Source organism: Bos indicus, chromosome 7 (genome assembly GCF_029378745.1).
Source record: "Bos indicus isolate NIAB-ARS_2022 breed Sahiwal x Tharparkar chromosome 7, NIAB-ARS_B.indTharparkar_mat_pri_1.0, whole genome shotgun sequence".
Lineage (NCBI taxonomy): Eukaryota > Metazoa > Chordata > Mammalia > Artiodactyla > Bovidae > Bos > Bos indicus.
Genome location: NC_091766.1, coordinates 46,497,874 through 46,515,591, shown reverse-complemented (window position 1 = coordinate 46,515,591; position 17,718 = coordinate 46,497,874). Strand labels below are relative to the sequence as shown.

At 51.1% G+C, this 17,718-nt stretch overlaps 2 protein-coding genes across 14 annotated transcripts in view; one reads left to right on the top strand and one right to left on the bottom strand.

The window, feature by feature from the left end:
• Positions 1-17,718, top strand: part of MACROH2A1 (macroH2A.1 histone) — an 81,901-nt gene that overhangs the window by 62,449 nt on the left and 1,734 nt on the right. For 3 of the 5 annotated variants that reach the window (XM_019964949.2, XM_019964950.2, XM_019964948.2), the window contains exons 6-8: positions 1,126-1,225; positions 7,819-7,908; positions 10,253-10,427. In XM_019964949.2, coding sequence (XP_019820508.1) covers positions 1,126-1,225; positions 7,819-7,908; positions 10,253-10,427 — 365 coding nt within the window. Of the gene's footprint in view, positions 1-1,125; positions 1,226-2,955; positions 3,047-7,818; positions 7,909-10,252; positions 10,428-17,718 lie in introns of all 5 variants that reach the window. The other 2 variants (XM_019964952.2, XM_019964951.2) reach the window with 1 other exon arrangement.
• The window catches only part of LOC109562038 (uncharacterized), a 232,263-nt gene continuing 224,411 nt past the window's right edge, over positions 9,867-17,718 (bottom strand). For 5 of the 9 annotated variants that reach the window (XR_011567693.1, XR_011567692.1, XR_011567695.1 and 2 more), the window contains 3 exons: positions 17,586-17,695; positions 16,851-16,948; positions 9,867-15,688 (listed from right to left, as the gene is read on the bottom strand). Coding sequence is in view for 2 of the 9 variants with exons in the window: in XM_070793607.1 (XP_070649708.1) it covers positions 15,674-15,688; positions 16,851-16,948; positions 17,586-17,695 (223 nt within the window). In the remaining 7 variants the exon portion in view is untranslated. Of the gene's footprint in view, positions 15,689-16,599; positions 16,949-17,585; positions 17,696-17,718 lie in introns of those variants that run through there. The other 4 variants (XR_011567690.1, XR_011567689.1, XR_011567691.1 and 1 more) reach the window with 4 other exon arrangements.

Here is a 17,718-nt window from a genome sequence, read left to right as displayed (position 1 = left end):
CACACGGCCCTTTCCTGGGGGGTGAACGCCTGCCCCGCCTGGGCCCAGGGGGTGTGGTCAGCTCCCCGAGCCAGGCTTGCAGTTTGTCTTGGTCAGCAGCTCCTCTGGGGGCCGCTTGGGCATGGCTCTCTGTGCAGCTGGTCGGAATTTCTGTCACTGAAGAACAGCCATCTTCCCTGGGAGAGAGTGAGCACTCCGCTGCAGGCCCTTGGGCCTGAGAGCAGGAAGGGGAGTCCTGGGTCAGCTCAATCCCCCTGCACCTCTGACAGCCAGTCTAGAACGTAGATTCCTCTCAGAGTGAGGGTTGCTGTGGCACCAGAATAGCAGCGGGGAGGCAGGACATGCAGTGGCGCTTTACAAGGACTCGGCTGGTGGGATATTCATAAAAGTCACTCAAGGAAAACACTCTACCCATTGCGCCTCAGAGTAGCCTCACCAACAAGTGAACCCAGTTTAAAAGATATACTGTCTTGATGGAGAACTGCTGTGTTTCTTCCTGGGTTTGGCCAGATCTTCAGCATCACATAGCTAACAGGCATATAAAATTAGATATTACTAAATAACAGACCATTCTTGCTCCTCACCACCCCCGAGCAGGGCACGGGAGCCACTTAGCCAGTGTTCACAGTGACATGAAGAGCCTGAGAGACCCATGGCCGCTTGGAAGAGAATGGCAGAGCTGCTAGGGGTTTGCCCAGACCAGCTAGGACTTCTGCAGCATCCCATTGCTCAAAAATGAGGATGGCTCCATATACCCCCTGACCCTACCCAGCCCTGAGGAGTTGACTCTGGGTCCTGACAGCTGCTGTACCTTGGCACCCAGATCTTGGCACCCACCTTTTAAACGAAGGTAGACCCCCTCAGTCTGACTTGGCTTAGGCTTCCCTTTGGCCCCAGGCATCACCAAACAGGTTCTAGACCCTCAGCCTAGCTTGCTTCTTTTTAGCATCCTGAGTGGCATTTGAGTCTTTTGTTTGAAACGGATTCATTTTAGCCAGAGTCCCTCTTCCCCTTTGTGCCCAGTGCACCTGGAGTATCCCCTGCCCTTCATCTATATCCCAAGGCTCCCATCTCTGTGACTTCCCAGCTGTCCTGTTATTTCCCACCTCATGCTTTTCTTTTCAGCTGAACCTTATTCACAGTGAAATCAGTAATTTAGCCGGCTTTGAGGTGGAGGCCATAATCAATCCTACCAATGCTGACATTGACCTTAAAGATGACCTAGGTAATTGGGGATGGGGTTTGGCACCATCAGCTGTCAGTTGAAAAGTTATGGAATCCAGAATTTAGGCTCTTCATCTTCTCAAATTACAAATGGTCAAACTAAATTCCCAAAACCGAGATTAATATTTGAGAGTAGACACTGAATGTCTACTTACTCTAAGCCCTTCCAACTGGGAATGATGTGATTATGTTTTGTTAAGCCCTATTGGCTGCTTTCCCCTTGATTATAAATATATTGCCATCTAAATTCTCTTCCATAATGATCACACTGACTGCTGGTTACTTTGGGGGGGATTTTTTAAAACTGTGTTTTTTTTTTGTTTGTTTTTTTTTTTTTTAAGAATTGAAACATCTCAGGTCACTACAAAATGAGTTTCTCCATTTAAGCCTTAATTAGAAATGACAGTTAAAGCATGAAAACACTTGAGAAGGGAGATGGTTAAGCTGCACATCAGGATATTATTAGGTATCTTTCATCCACCAGCAAATTGGATTCCCCCAAATTTACCACGTACTGCCACTTCAACTTTTCCTACAACTGAAAACAGTATATGACTGGGTGCCACCTTCATGAATTATTTGGCTTGAGATGATATTAGAGAGAAGGCACTCATTCTCTTTCTGAGTGAGTTCCTCCAGAGGAAAACTATGCCAGAGCTGTGGAGTCCCTGTCCAGGAGGGTGGACGGTTCAGGACAAGCTGAGAGGTAGCCCTCAGGAGTCCCACTCTGTGGTCTCACCTTTGCAGAGAGGAGCCGTCGGCTCAGGGCACAATGAAGGCTTCTATCTCCTTAGCTGTGGGCCTTGCGGGGGCAGCAGGCGCCCACCAAGGCAGCTGTATATCTGATACTGACTTAGGTATGTTTTGTGTGCCTTTAGCTCTCATTTTTGGCCACCTTTGTAAGATGGCAGATTTCTTTACCGGGAGAGACGCCCATGCCAGAGCCCAGGCCCGACCCACACAAACTGGGTGCAGTAATGGGCTGAAGACGTGAAAACTGGGACTCAAAAATGCCCTGCTTGAACTTGTTTTCCAACTGCCTTAAACAGATACTTTCTTTTTTTAGGGGGAAAAAAAAGTGCCCACAAGCTAGAAAAGGTGAGGATTCATCTATTCACAATATACATAAAAACAAGATTAGAATAAGAGGTAGGCCTAGAAAAATATTTTTACACATCTAAGGGGAAGAATAAAGAATAAAAATTCCTCTGTGCACACCTATACTGTTTTCTCCGTTTTCAAGAAATGTCCCTTGAAGGTAGACAAAATGATGAACTTCACAGGAATAAAAATCAAACCCTAAACGGTGACTGCTGCCGAGAAAATGGAGAAACTTGTTGTTTTGGTCGGCCTGATAGTCCACATTTAAAAAAAACCAGATGCCATGTTTTAGTAGCCTTCTCAGTGGGGTGCCAGTCTTACAGGCTTTTGCGAAGTGAAACGGGGCATTCGTTGTTCTTTCTTTTAACCTTTGGAAATGATCTCGTGTGTGTTTCTCTTTTTTTGGACCTGTCATTCAAATGTTTAATTTAAACATGTCACATTTGATATCCCTCCCCTCCTCCGCTCACCCCCACCCACACGTGCGCACACCTCGTGGACTGACTGCCCTTTGGCTCGTATGTTGGAATCGACCAGGTAGGCCAGCCCTGCCACTGGGGCCTTAGTAAATGTGCCTGTGCGTGGGTCTCGGTCCAACACAGTTGATATACATTTGTTTACCTGTTATAGTTGCAAGTTGTACAGGCTGACATTGCCTCGATCGACAGTGATGCTGTCGTTCACCCGACAAACACTGACTTCTACACCGGTGGTGAAGTAGGTAATGCCTAGCTGGGTGCTGCCGAGTGTGTGTGTGCATGGTCAGTCGGCCGCCGCAGACAGCTTGATCCTTTGACAGCTATGCAGGGCTGCATTCATTTCACACTTCCAGCTGTCCTGACCTTCCCCGGGTCTCCCGTCCCCGGGTCGTGAATGCGAGAAGTATAGCTAACTGTCAGCCAGGTTACATCATGCCGCTCCCAGCTGGGCCCACTTCTGGTTTGGAAACTGGTTCAGCAACATCATGTCCTCACTTGCTTCCTAAGGCACAGCTTTAAGCTGCCAGGGGGATGCAGCCCAATGCGCTGCGTGGCATCCATGACCGCTTCTGTGCCCTTCTGTGGACCAGACACACAGCAACGCCTGTTCACAGGTCTGTGTCAGAAGCACACTCGTTCCTGACAGTGGCCTTCAACTTTAAGTGCACGCTGGGGGAACTTGACAACCCTCTCCCACTCTCGTGTTCTCAGACCTTAAGTGCACGAAGGTCCCCTCATTCTGATTTTGTGTTTCTAGACACTCTTGAGAAACACTCTCCTGGACCCAGAGAGCCCCTTCCTCTCCCCAGCAGCTGACCCACATGGTGGCATCTGGCACTAAGTAGCTGGCATCTGGCCCTAAGTAGCTGTGGGTGGGGCAAGGCAGAGTGAGCAGACTGGCATAGACAGTGCCCTGCTGTACCAATGTGTTGAGGGGCTTCTGTAATGTGGGTGTGAAGGCATCGGGGAGTGATGGCAAAACAGCGCAGGTTTGGAGCTAGGTAGGAGGTAGGATCCTGAATCCTAACCTTACCATCTCCCAGATTTGGGGCCTCGGCAAGTCACCTGACTCCTCCTCAGTGCCTCGGTTTCCCTGTCCATAATAGTGTGAACAATGAGAACTGTGTTGAATCACGTTAAGTCACGTAAGCGAAGCACCACGCCTCATGTCTGGCTCGTGAGAGGGGCTCGCTGTTGTCGTCTTGCTCTCAGGTGCACGTATGACTCTTACGTAAGCGTGCTGATCCTGAGAGCAGCATTTCTGAGTGTAGACTCCAACACCAGCTTCCAAAGAGAATTGGCTACGTTTCTATTAAGGACAGAAGTGAAGTCATCTTGAAGGATGAGGCTGTAGGGATCTGCATGAGTGTCCCAGACACTAGAGTGTCCCAGATACTAGCAGCACAGCAGTTTAGCAATCTGTAGCTGTCCAACTCTGCTCAGTGTCAGTCACAAAGCCCGCTGTTCACAGTCAGCCCCAGCCACTGGGATTTGGGCTGATTGCTCTCCTGGGCATTTTGGATTTTGGATAAGGATGGAAAGACAAACTGGATGGAAAGTCGGGATTTGCCAAACCTGCTAGGCCGAAATGAAATCAGGCTGTAGGCAATTAAAATAAACTCCCCTTTCTCAAGATTTTGGAGGAGTTTAAGAGCTCCTAAGTCAGGCAGCTTAAGCGAAAGATACTTCCTTTCTTAACCAAGTGAAAACTTGATGGGAGGGAAGTACTGATTTGGAGGAAAATAAATAAACAAACAGCTAAGGGCTTATCTTTTCAGCCAGGATTGGCTAAAGCCTGGGTTCATCCTGCCGTCCCAGACTTTGGGTGAAATGGAAATTATGAAACTTGCTGGGCAAAAAAATCTTGCCCAGGGGAGAGAAAGGAAGGGCCAGCCTGCTGCTGCTTGGGAAGTCTTTCCTCAGGATTAGCCACACCAGGAGGTGGAGCTGGAGGTTTTGAGGCCAGCAGGGGCCAGCAGGGGTAACAGGCAGAGCCAACTGTCCCCACCCCACAAGAGCTCAGTCCTTCATAAACCATGCATGGAACTGGTCTCCTTGGAATAATGACAGGGCTAGTGCTTTTCTCTCTGACACACATGCCCTTAACTCACTCATGTGCACAGGGCAGGGAAAAGTAGCCTCAGTGACATGTAATTAACCTGGGTCTGAGAGCTCTGCCAAGGCTACCTGGCACGTCACTCCCAGACACTATCAAAACAGGTCCAGACAACCTGACTGGCCAAGGAGCAAGACTGTACCAGGACTAAAACTCAGGGCTTCCAAAGCCCACCTCTGTGCTTTTTCTCTGAACCAGTCCAAACTAGAACTGAACCCAGATCTCTTACAATACCAAAATAATGGTCAACCAGATTCACACATGGTCTCAATTGGTTCCAGCTCCCACTTTGATGTGTGAGAGGGGAAAAGAGGAAGCGAGGATGTAATCACTCCACTTCTCATATTTGGTGTGAATTCCCGAGTCCCGAGACTGCTGGAAGAAGGAATGCGAGTGCAGGAATGCTTAGCCCCAGTGATTAACTTTTACCCATCAAAAAGTTCTTTCTAACAGTGAAATAGACCACAGGCTGAGCCTGACATTTGTCCAAGCCTAAATTTTTGCTTAGGCTGTTTTGAACACTGATACTTATGCCTGCTTTCTAAGCATGAAATAATGTTCTTGTTCTCATGGGAGTAACACATGTTTATGCTTGGGGGCAAATAAGCCAATTGCTTTATGATTAACCCTGAAGTTAAGCCTAAAAAGCAAGAGTCTTACATTAAGAGTGTTGACAATACAGTTGAAATGGGCCTGTTTCTTGTTAAAAAGTACACGTGTGTCTACATGAACATGTGCATACATATGTGTGTGTAGGAGTCAAGTCCTGACCGGGTTGATTGCCTGCAATCTAGGATTCAATTTTTAAGTTTGGGAAATGCATTAAGTGTAATTTAACGTGCAAATTTCACTTCTAATTAAAGCAAGATTTAATTATAAGTAAAAATTTTAAAGTAAACACTCTTCCTAAGATAAAACACCTTTAATTATAAATCAGCCCATTTTCTTAAATTTTCTATTTCAGAAAGGTGTCAGTAGTATCAATACAGCACTGATATTACCTTCCAAATTTCCCATTCCTCGTAAAGAGTAGGAAGACTAGAGAATGCGTCCTGAAATAGTCCTGCCTAGAGCATGTTCGTATCCATCCCTCAAGCTGGAGGATGGATGAGGAGGGAAGGCCAGACCAGGTGTAGTTGGTCAGCAGTGTTTGGGATCCAGCGACTTTAGACTTCAGATTCATTTCTCTCAGTTGCATGGATGTTTCGGGTGATCCTGTAACTAGGCCTCACTCACCTGGGTTGTAGCCTCAAACTCTGCACTTCCCGGTGGTTGAAGCTGAGCCATGAGGCCCAAGCCTGCTCCCCTAAGCCCACTGGGCACTGTCCTGGATGCTGAACTTTGTCACAAACACCAGAGGCCGTTGCCGCTGTCAGTGAAAGTCTCTGAAGCGGGCGGACGTGTTTCACCTCTGCACGCCTCTGCCATTTAAAGCCCACTTCACTGCTTTCCAGCACAGGTGAAGGCTTGTGGGCAGTGCGGGCTAACGAGGAGGGGCACTGGATCCCACCTCAGGGATCCCACATTAATCTCTGTCTGAAAGCCAGGCCTTCCCCTAGCTGAGAGCTCCTCATGGATGATGGCCTGCTGCTCACAACCATTCAGGCCCCCAGACTTCGTAGAGTGGGCGGCTTATAGGCGGTGCTTGCCAGTAGCCCTTGTGCTGACTTATTTGTGACAGTGCCCAGGCCATCTGCTTTTCCTTCTAGACACTTCCTGGGGTTACTTCACCCCTCCACAATAACATGCTAATGAGGCAGGTTTCTCTAAGATAATCAGACCTAGTCATTCCAGGGTGAATCCAAAGAGAATCTGGGCTGGTGCATCCCAGTGCACCCTGACTGACCCATAACAGAATATGCCGGGGGCACCTGGAATTTTCCATGACAAACGGTGAATCTTAAGGGGAGTATTTTATCCTCTTGTGAGGAATGTACTTTAAAATGTGCACAGCTGAGGAAGCAGAGCTTAGGGAAGACCGAGGCCCCATGCTGGCCAAACTTAAAAGGATGATTCTGAGTGCTTCTCCCTAGTGAGACATTTAACCCACAGACCTTATTACAGGTGTCGATAATCATATTTGGGAACTTGGCTTTCATAGGAGGAATTGATTACTTAGTAAGTACCCTAATTTAAGAAGAAGTGCTCCCCAAATCCCATTTGATTTTTAAAATCTGGTCCTGAACAGACATCCTTCTTTCCAAGCTTTAAGTTCATCTTTAAGCTCTGTTTCTGATGTTGCCCTCCTTTACCTAAAACGATTCTGAGTCATTAGTGTGATTAAGGAAATACTGTCTGAGGCCATTTTTTTTTTTTTTTTTTTTGTAATTCACACATGACACCAAAGCTGCAAAATAGAAACTAAGCGTGGTAGTAGGGCTAGCCCAAAGGTGGCCAAATCTGAATGCTTTCTTCTGGGCCTGCTGCCAAGAGGAGAGCTAGCTGCCTGATGGGGGCCTGCTATGCTTCCTCTAAAACCTCCTTATTTGGGGGTTCTCCCCAGAGACAGGGAAGAAAATCCAGGGGGAGGCATCAGCCTTGGAAGCCAGCACCATCTGGTTTCTCACGCTGGTGGAAAGCATGCGAGACAGGCATGCTTGCAGAGAACAGGCGTCGCCTTCACATCTCTGGCACATCCAGGGTCACCCCGTCACCCCCACATAAAGGGGCAGCAGAGGTGGCCCAGTGACCAGCCGTGCAGAGTGGTGACTGGCTGATAGTGCATCTCTTCTCAGTTTCACTTTTCTGACTCAGCCACAGCTTTGTTCCTATCTTGCAGCTGCCTGGGAATTTAGCTGGTCAGATCATTTTTAGTATGTAATCATCTGACATGCTAAGTGTCTGTGTGTGCCCTGGGACCCGGGGATGGTGATCTGACCTCGCCCTGTTCTTGTCTAGGAAACACGCTAGAGAAGAAGGGTGGCAAGGAGTTTGTGGAAGCTGTCCTGGAACTCCGGAAAAAGAACGGGCCCTTGGAAGTAGCTGGAGGTAAGGAGGGGCAGCACCCTGCTTATCTGGGAGTGGTACATGCTGTATCATGGAAACCATTTTACAGGACAGATTAGAATTCAGAGGTGTATGGGTGTCTCCGAGATGGAGGCAGAAGAAAGCCTGGTAGACTTTTTATCACACACTAATTGTCAGGAGAGTTAAGGGTTGTGAAAATTGCCTTTCTAAAGTTTTTTCCTTATTACTTAAAATAGCTTCTAAATGTTTGATGTCTAGTCCTCAAATTTTAAGCAGTTACAGAAGCCAAACTTGGCAAATCTGAGAGCTGAGAATTATAGTGATACTGAGCCATCTGCAAAATTGCTGATGAGAGATGCAAATGAATCATTTCCATTCAGCCATCTGTGTTTTTAATGGGAGTAATATAAATACACATCTCTCATTTGCCAATTATACCTTTCCTGATAAGAGGGGTAAGAAAATGAAGTGTGAGATGAGGAGAATTACTGCTGAGAACTCAAGGCAGGGCACTGCTCCCTGCTGCCAGCCTGGACCGGGGGATTTTAGGTGGACACAGGGTTTCCTGAGCACCTGAGAGTCAGGACAGGGGGCAAGGCTGACTCACCCACCAACTGTGTGAGAACAGACCATTCCCTTCCTTTCTCTCTGGGCTCGTTTCCTCTTCTTACTAGATGGTTCCCCAGTGCCCATTCCACATCCTATTTATGATTTTTAAAATGAATCTTAATTAAGTATGGGCATCAATGGTTCCTAGGTCACACCCACACAGCCTTCTCTGAGGGTCCCCCAGGCCTTACGCCTCCTTCCTCAGTGCCTGCACATGAGCGGTAATAAGAGGGTGGCATTGCATTTGACCTCTGCTCTGCCAGTTCATTTCAGTTTTGCCTGCAAAGGGCAAGGCACTGAAGAGAGTTTGTTGGGGCAAGTTACCAAGCTCTTGCAGGAAGTTGCCCTTGGAACTGCCCACACTGAACAGGGAGGACACGCACAGCATAAAGCACCCAGCCAGGGGCTCCTGGCCTTTCCTCAGTCCCCTCCTGGCGCCTCTCTGTGCTAGCCCGGCGTCCTTCCCATTGGTACTTCAGTTCAAGCCCGTTTGGTGGCCCTCAGCAGGAGGTGTGATGAGAGGGGGGCCCTGATGCTGCTACATACCATCGTAGCTGGTGACAGAGGAGCCACAGCTGGTGCCAACCCATTAGACTTAGCACAACTAAAGGTACGTTTGCTTGTTTCCAAAAATGCGAACACATTTTGATCTTTATTCTAAGATCTATTTTAGAAAATGTTTTAAAATATTTTTAAGTATGAAGGAAATAGATAATCACTGCTAACAGAGGTTTTATCTTTTCCAAGCATGGTTTAGCAGTTACTTCTCATGTGGGCAGACCTGTGAATTAAGTCCCATGGTGTCAGTCAAGCCCGCAGTTCTTGAACCAGTCAGCAGAGCCAGGACTCAAAGTCAGACCTGTGACTTTGGGTTCAGACTGTTGCTCCTGCATGAGACACTTCTCACAAATCCCTCTTCTCTGGATTCTGCTAGTCAAATAGCAGACCCAGTAACAACCAAGACCCCTGGATAGCACTTGGGTGTTCTTCACAAATTGGGTTTAGGGAACATTTGATCAAAAAGGTTTGGGTGTCTTAGTGGAACGGTGGATGGAGACGTGAGTGTGCTCCTGTACAGAAATCTGGCAGGCAGCATTCATCAGACGCCTTGGTTCTAGAACCACCTTCTTTGCGCTGCAGCTTTTGGGATGGGAACCCTGGTACATGCTCTGGGAGCCAGGGGCTGACCTGTCACATTTCCTGGTGGGAGCAGACCCAGACCACTGTCTTTAGCTGGAGAGAGGCTTCTCCTAGGAGAGGAAGAGAGTAAGATGGGAAACGGTTCCATCCTAAAAACACAGTCCAATTAATTCTGTCAAAACCAGCAGGATGGGTTGGTCAGGGAGAAGACTAGAACAGCAGACATGCTATTTACTTTCCCAATAGGTTTATTCTGAACCATGTCTGAGAGATTTATAGATACATCATAATTAAATGCACATGAATCCACTTGAGGGAAAGGCGGTTGGAGACCCCAGAAGGCAATTAATTGGAGGCTACAAACATTCTGACACATTTGGTCAAGTTAGATGGTTAACGCTCTGCCTTCTGGGAGGGTAGGGAGAGTGTTTACTGTGACTTTGGCTAAAGTTCCTGATGGTGATGCATCCTAACGCCGGCTTCCCAGGTGTGGGGGTGGACGTCCCCCTTAGAGGGAGGAGGCTCTGGGGCCACGCGTCTGGGGGGATGTGCTGGACAGTGGTCCTTGCGCTTTGTGTGGGAACCCCACTCACTGCTCCTCGCTCGTCCCCTGCAGCTGCTGTCAGCGCAGGCCATGGCCTGCCCGCCAAGTTTGTGATCCACTGTAACAGTCCCATCTGGGGTGCAGACAAGTGTGAGGAACTTCTGGAGAAGACGGTGAAGAACTGCTTGGCGCTGGCGGATGACAAGAAGCTGAAGTCCATTGCCTTTCCATCCATCGGTAGCGGCAGGTAAGGGCATATGGCGCTCTCCCCGGGGTGTGTGGGCCACACTGGCAGAGAGCTCCGTGCACACGGTCAGCTGAGGCTGCGTCCAGCACTCTCTAGGCAAAGCCCCTTCCCTGTGGGATTCCCGAGTGTTCTCCACCCTCCTCTCTACCTGTGTCTCACTGCCCTACGCATGAGGTGGATCTGACTGGGCAGGTACGTGAAACAGGGCTGACCCCTCTTCCCAGCCCTGAAATCTTCCCAGGGAGACTTACAGAGGTTGTGGGGAACAGTACAACTGCCCCTGAGACAGACACACAACCCAGAGCGGCAGCCCTGGAAGGGTGGAGTTGTTGAACCTCTAATGAGGCAGGTAGGACTCAGCCACAAGCCCCCAACCACAACCCCCCGACCCCAGGTGGTACACCCCAGATGTCAGCACATAGCCCGTAAGGTCCCTGCCTGTCAGCAGCACTGCACTCGGGCTTGGGCCTGGCTAACCAGCCGAGTGATAGCAGGCAGACGAACCCCGCCTTTGGCTCTAACCCCCTACCCTGTAAAAGAAACGTGATCGTCCCCTTCATCATGCAGCATCTCAGGACCGCTCAGACATTAAGGTGCTCTCTGAAAAGAGCATGCTTTGAGAACTCTGCCATGAAGAAGGTGGGATGGCTGCCTCTGAGGCTGTGTCTCACTGCCCGTCACATCTCCAGGCTCCTCCCTCCCCAGGGTCTGAGCTTCAGGCCTCTAGAAGCCTCACCCTCTGGACAGGGCACAGTAGCAAGTGGAAAGTGGCCTTCAGAGCTGCTACAGCCCAGGGCACTGTGTCGGCAGGTATCAGTCCCTGGGGCATCCTGCGCACACGGAGAGCCTTGCAGGGTCTCTGCCATCAGTGCCTCCCAACACCTGAGGAAGGCGGGCTGTGCAGTATAGCATGGGTCCAGCACACTGACGCCCCGTGACGCGGCCAGCTACACTGTCCTCCTGGGCCAGAACCGTTCTTTGTGCACATAGAAAGCTGCTCTTCTCAAACATTCCCCTTCCAAACCCACGAGGAGGACAGAGAGTGGACTTGGCTGGTTGTACCCTTGTGCAGACCTTGTAATGCTGCTTCCCTGAACAGTGCCATCACTGAGGGGCCCACAGCCCACGTGCCAGAGCGGTCCTGGGATGTCTGCTTGAGCGGAGCTTAGCCACTATACGCAGAAGGCCTTGCCTGTAGGCAGACAGGCACCGTGTGCCAGGGTCACAGTAGTCACACCAGAGGGCCTGATACGGGAAAACTGTTCCCCGGAGCCTCTGCCTCTCCCCGTCCCTCTCCAGCAAGGACAGAAGAAGCATCCCCCTCCTGGAGCTGAGCTACGGGTGCCACACCTCCCCTCGGGCCCTGCAGTTCTGGGCAGTGGGAGGGGGCACAAGGGCAGAAGCGGGCTCTCTTCTGGGGCTTACTAGCGAAGCTGGTGTGTGGGAGGAGGGACCCTGCACAGAGGACAAGGGAACGTGCACGCCGCCCCAGCCTCGAGTCCCCGTGCTCACCCTGCCCCGTGCTCTGGCCCCATCACCTCCAAGTGCAGGTACGTCCAGAACGGACGCTGTTGGTGTTTTGGATTGTCGTCTGTCTTTCTAGTTGCCATACGTCTTCATTCTGTTCTCTTCTGCCAGAAGCAAAACTTGACCATCATTTTAAAAGCCAATACCATGTAAATACACATTGAAAAGAAAGCAAAGCTGACAGAGCTCGAGCATCTAACAGCCCTTTCGGCTGGTTCTAAGAGCACCCGGCAGACACGCACCCTCCATAAAGCAGTCAGCAAGCACCCAGCAGTGAATTTCCCCAGGGACTGACCCTACTCAGTCCCAGAGCCCTTGCAAGTTTTTTTTTTTTTTACAACGTGCTCTTGGATCTGAGCATAATTAGCCAGCTTCCTGCTTCTCCCACTTACCCATCCTCCCACAGAAATTCTGTTATTTGGCATGGCTGTGTGACCTTTGGGAAGTGAATCACCCTCTCTGTCCCTGGCCTGCCTTATCAGCTAGTGAGGCTAAGGGACTGCCCTTCCTCACAGACGGTTCTAAGGCACAGTTAATTAGCGTTTCAGATGCACTTTGATCTACTCTGATGAAAGGTGCTTCCGAGGAGAGAAGCAATAGAGGAGTCTTTATTGGAGGTAATAATTTCACGCTCCTTCATATGACTATTGGGAAATTTTTAATTGAAGCATAAAAGTCATGCCCATAAAAAGAGCATCTGTTATTACAAACTTATTTACATTTTTCACGGAGTAAAATGTTTTAAAAAATAATCAGTTGAAAGCTTTTAAGAGGGCAGAATGCCAAAGACAAGCACATGTGCATTGCCGCCTGGCCCCACATCTGTGGGGCAGACCTTGCCCCACAGAGCCGTGTAAACAGCTGCCCTCCCTTTCATGAGCAGAGAATGGGATTACACCAGAGCCGGCCAGTAAATCACAGTGGGGTTTAGGAGGGGAAATAAAACAGCTTGTTTGTGGCATCCAGTGTCTCCAGCATAAAAGTCATGCTGGAATGAAAACAATATAAATGCAAACATGTTGGTGAAGGGCTGTGGGATCACTTTCTCTCAGCCAAGGCCTGGTGTCACGGGCATGTGGAGGCTGACCACACCCCTGCACTGCCTTCCTCCAGCCCCTAAGAGTAGGAGCCAATCCTAGAGCCCACTGAAGGCAAATGAGACCCACAGTGTAGCCCTGGGCTTGGGAAACCGCCTCTGGCCCTCCTGTCCTTGGGCATCCTGCTCACAGTATTTATGGATTCCCCCCGACTCCCTCTGCTCTGTTTGACATTAGAGGACGACCCCTCTCCGGAGGGGCAGCACTTGGGGAACAGCTAGTGTGGGGCTTTGATTAAACTCTCCTTAGATTTATGAGCCTAAAAAGGAAAGCCAGTTTGTTTTCTTCAAACTACCATTTATGGCTGTTCATTGAGTTTCAGGAGTGGTGCTAAACCTCCTATCTGCAGTATCCTCACAGCAATCCCACAAGGTGAGCAGCACTGTTAATTCAACTCAAAGGCAAAGGGGAAGCTTAGAGCGGTTAAGTCACTCACCAGAGGTCACACAGCATGTACTTGCAGAGCCAGCATTTCATCCAAGGCCCTTGGCTTCAGTGCTCTTGATATTAGGCACATGGAACCCCCACCTAGTGTCCCCTCTGGTCAGCCTTGCCAGAGGATCACACCACTCCTTGCGCACTCTCTGTGGGAGATTTTAGACAACCTTGGAAACACTGCTTGGAATTCCCTGACCTGCCCAGCCACAGCATCAGCCTCCCTGCTCCCTGGGCATGGGCCTTAGAAGACAAATACAAAGAAGAGACAAACTCTATTGGGGAGAATTACTTACATGAGCCCTGAAGAGAAGGTAAGAGGCCTCTGGGGGGGTTGTGTTGCCCTGGCCTCTCTCTGGCTTTGGAGGCACTGCGTTGGATGCCAATGCCTTCTGAATTTTAGCTTCACCCTCTTGTAACCTACTGCTCTCAGCTCAGACCCTGAGAGCCTGGTCTTTACCTCTGGATAGAGTTCTCTCTGGTTGGAGAGTTATTCAAAGCCAGATAGAGCACAGGAAGGCCCAGGAGCACAGTGTGAAGTAGACCTACTCCCAGCAGACGGGATCCACATGGGGCGACAGACACTCTGCCCGCATCACCCAAGCTACCCTGCCATCTTCCAAACAGCCGAGACAATTAAACAGGTAGCCTGGTCCGTGAAAACCAGAGTCCATCTAGAAGCCACTTTTGTTCTTAGCCTTCAGGCTTGGGCCTCTAGTCTTTGCCCTCCAGAAAATCCACCTGGGCTCTCCAGCTCCCAAGACACAGCCTCTCCCCACAGGAATCTCTGGGTCCCTGGTCAGCCTCTTCAGCACTGCCCCTGGCCTGCAGGCCTGCCTTACCAGGCCTGGAGGCCAAGCTCACTGGAAGCAGGGACGCCTGGCAAAGCCCTAAATGAAGAGGGGCTCAGCCCAGCTGGAGGCAGGAAACCCTCTTCTGTGAACCCGAATCTCTGCCATCCAGATGGGACAGTGGACAGGAAACCAGTGTGTACAGACAGCCCCCAGCCATCACCGAGCAGGTGACCTGGGAGGGCACCACACGGAGGTAGCCCATGGAGTCCACTTGCAACAGTCATGGAGACTGAGGCCTCAGACACAACTGGAGTGACTTCAGGGAAGCTTAGACACCTTCTTAGTCTGGTCAAGGCAATAAAAAAGGTCAAAGTGGAAGATAAACTCTCTGAGGGGTGGGAAGCCCTTTCTCACAAAGCACCTTAAGACACTGAGGGGCCACATGGAACATGGGGGGCTCCCAGCTCTCGGGGAAGCCCACCTGCATCCCCATCGTCAGCACCACGCAGAACCTGCTTCCTAGTGGAGGAAGCTTGTGCTGAGAGAGGTTGGCACGATTCAGACTGGGATCTGACTGGAGTGGGAGCCCGTGTCCACCCTCACTCTAGAAGCGGTGGCAACTGGTCTCAGCCAGGAGGCAGACACAGCGTGGCAGTGGTAGAACAGAGTGACTGGAGAGGAAGACCCAGCCAAGCAGAGAGGCAGCGGTTATTCCACCCACAAGGGAGCCCAGCCAGCCAGCCAGCAACTAAGCCAAGAGATGAGTGAGACACACAGAGGTGAGCACCTCTCTCTAAACTGGTCGGAGCTGCACCAGGAGGGCGATGGAGCCCCTGCCCACACCACAGCAGTCAACGGTTGACGGCCCTCCACGAGAACTGGATGCTGCAGGCCTGGATGGCGGCCCTCTGGGTGCCTTGACTACAACTTTGTCAGCAGAGACAGCAGCAGTCACCCAATCCCAGCTGTCACAGGGCCTGGGAGGCCATTTCCCACCATGTGTACCTTTAGAAAGACCCTGTTCCCACTTTATAGGTGACACTATTGATTGAGGGCTCTGTGTAGTGTCTTGTTCAATGTGCACAGCCTCTCCAGGTAATAAATACTTGATTACCCGCCTTATTTCACCAGGTGGGGAAACAAGGCACAGAGCCAGGGCCCAGACTCAAGTCCTGTGGGGCTCCAGGCTGCTGCGTCTTACACATTCCATTCCATTACAAATACTTCTAAGTGTGCCTACTAGAAATTGTTTTGAGGCCGTACCTGAAGACAAGAGGAAAGCTGCTGCCACCTCCATTCCTTCCTGGTGGCCTGTGTGGTCCAGAGTGGCCACAGTCCCATGGCTGGGTTTCTTCTTCAGGCTGTGACTGCCTCGGACACAGGTCTGCGTTTGTCAGCAAGAGGTCTCCTGGAAACAGATCATGTTCATAGTCACCCAACAGCAACCTTGCAGGACAAGCCAGATCAGCCTGTGCTCCCTTAACAGTGGGGCATACAGGCCTGGGCACTGTAGCTCCCCACTTGTAGGTTCTTAACCTCTGGGCCCACAGTACAAGTTCAGATTATCAAGTCTACCCTGACTGTGTGTAGAACAGTGGCTCTCAGAGCATCAGACTTCCTGGCTGGAGCCCAGAAAACTGCATGTTGGCCACCCTTCCGTAATCCTGATAGAAGCTAAAGTGGAGAACTGTTGACTGAGAGGAACAGGGACTAATATCCCTTCAGTCAGAGTCACACATCCTCCAGGGCAGAGGAATGGGAAGCTGGGGGAGAAGGTCTGTGTCAGAAAGTGCTGGGCACAACAGGTGCAGTGGCTGGCCTGGTGAGGGCGCCCCAGAGAGGCCCCGCCACGTCTCTGTACCACACCATCTCCCCTGGCTCGGGCAGAGCAGCCTCAGAGTGGCACGAGGGCAGCTCACGAAGCCCTGCCCAGAGCCAGCTCCAGTGGGGCACATGCCAGAGGAGGTGAGCTGTGACCATCAGGCCACACGACAGAGTCCCTCACCTCGGCCCAGCTCACCTGTGCAGGCAAGGACACCCAGGAGGGCATCGTTAGTAGGGTGTCTGGGGCTTGTGGAGCCTGGTCTTGGGCTTCCAGTGCAGAGGTAACACCTCCCAGTGCTGCCCGGCCCCTACCTAGCCAGGTGGTGTGTACAGGCCGAGCTCTGCCTGGTCAGAAGCCCCTGGAGTTCCTGGCCTGAGTGCAGGCTGCCCCCAGCGGTGGGTGGAGCTCTGCGGTCCTGCTGCTGCCCCCCACCACCACCCCGCGACCCCACTCCTGCCTGTCTGCCCAGCGGCAGCTGCCTCCTCATGCTTTTCTCATCAGGATCAGAACAAGTGGGATCGTTTTAATTGATGAGTTCTCCGGACAGCATCTGTATTTACAGCAGGAAAATAAACATTTGCTCTTGGTGAGATGCTTCAAGGGGGCCCTTATTCGGGTGACCCTGGGACCCTGTGCCTGCACGCTTGCACCCAAAGTGGGCCTGGTCCCCCTTTCAAGAGTGGGGGGTGGGGAAGGAAGGGTAGCCCCTCCAGGGTATGAGCTGGGTGCCCCACAGCACACTCACCAGAGAGAAGCGCCGAAATAGAAGGTCAGCTTTACTTCGTGCAGTCATTCCAGCCTGCGTCTTATCCTGGACAGCATGGCCTCTGTGCTTCTTGACTCCTGTGAGGAGAGTCAAGGCAGCTGAGCCAGGCTTATGAGAACAGCTTCTTGCCAGGCTGAGCCTGCAGGTCCCGGAGTGGGGATGAGAAACTTCCTGCACTGTTCCCACCACCCTCCACCCCAGGCCGCCTGTTGGTCACCCCAACTCTGCTGGTGCAGAGAGCCCCCAGGGGGTCCTCAGGTGGAGGCTGCCTGTCTGGAGCACCATCCTGGCCAGAACACCTCTGCAGCGCTCTCTCAGCTTCTGACCCTGGTCTGGTTACAGGCTCGTGTATGCTGGCTGCCGCCAGGAGTGCCCTGTGCTTGGGGCGGGGGAACCTGCGAGGGAGCCCCAACTCTGGGGTGCACCTACTACATACAGCCTGCAGGCTCCTCTGCACAGACTGGGAACAGGTCTGGGGTGATGCCCGTGTCATCTAAGAGTGAACTTCACTTCTGAAGCATTCAGGAGTTAGTAGGGGTCCATTATCAAGCTGAGTGAAGCCCTGTTTGATCGAAAGCAAGTTGCAAGAATGGCTTTCTCCTCGGCCCTGAAAGGCTCTGAGTGCTGACGAGATTAAGTGCGATCCTCCAAAAGAAGCTAAGGTGGTGCACATCTCACAGCGCTTAGCGAGTGAGCCAGGGAGAAATCCTGTACCTGACACATTTGAAAGCCTCTCGCCAGGCAGCAGGCACACCATTCGAAGCAAAGTCAAGTTGGCCCCACACTTCACACTCCAAGGTCCGGTCGGATGGAAGACGGTAGACCTGCAGATGAACAAAGAAATCCC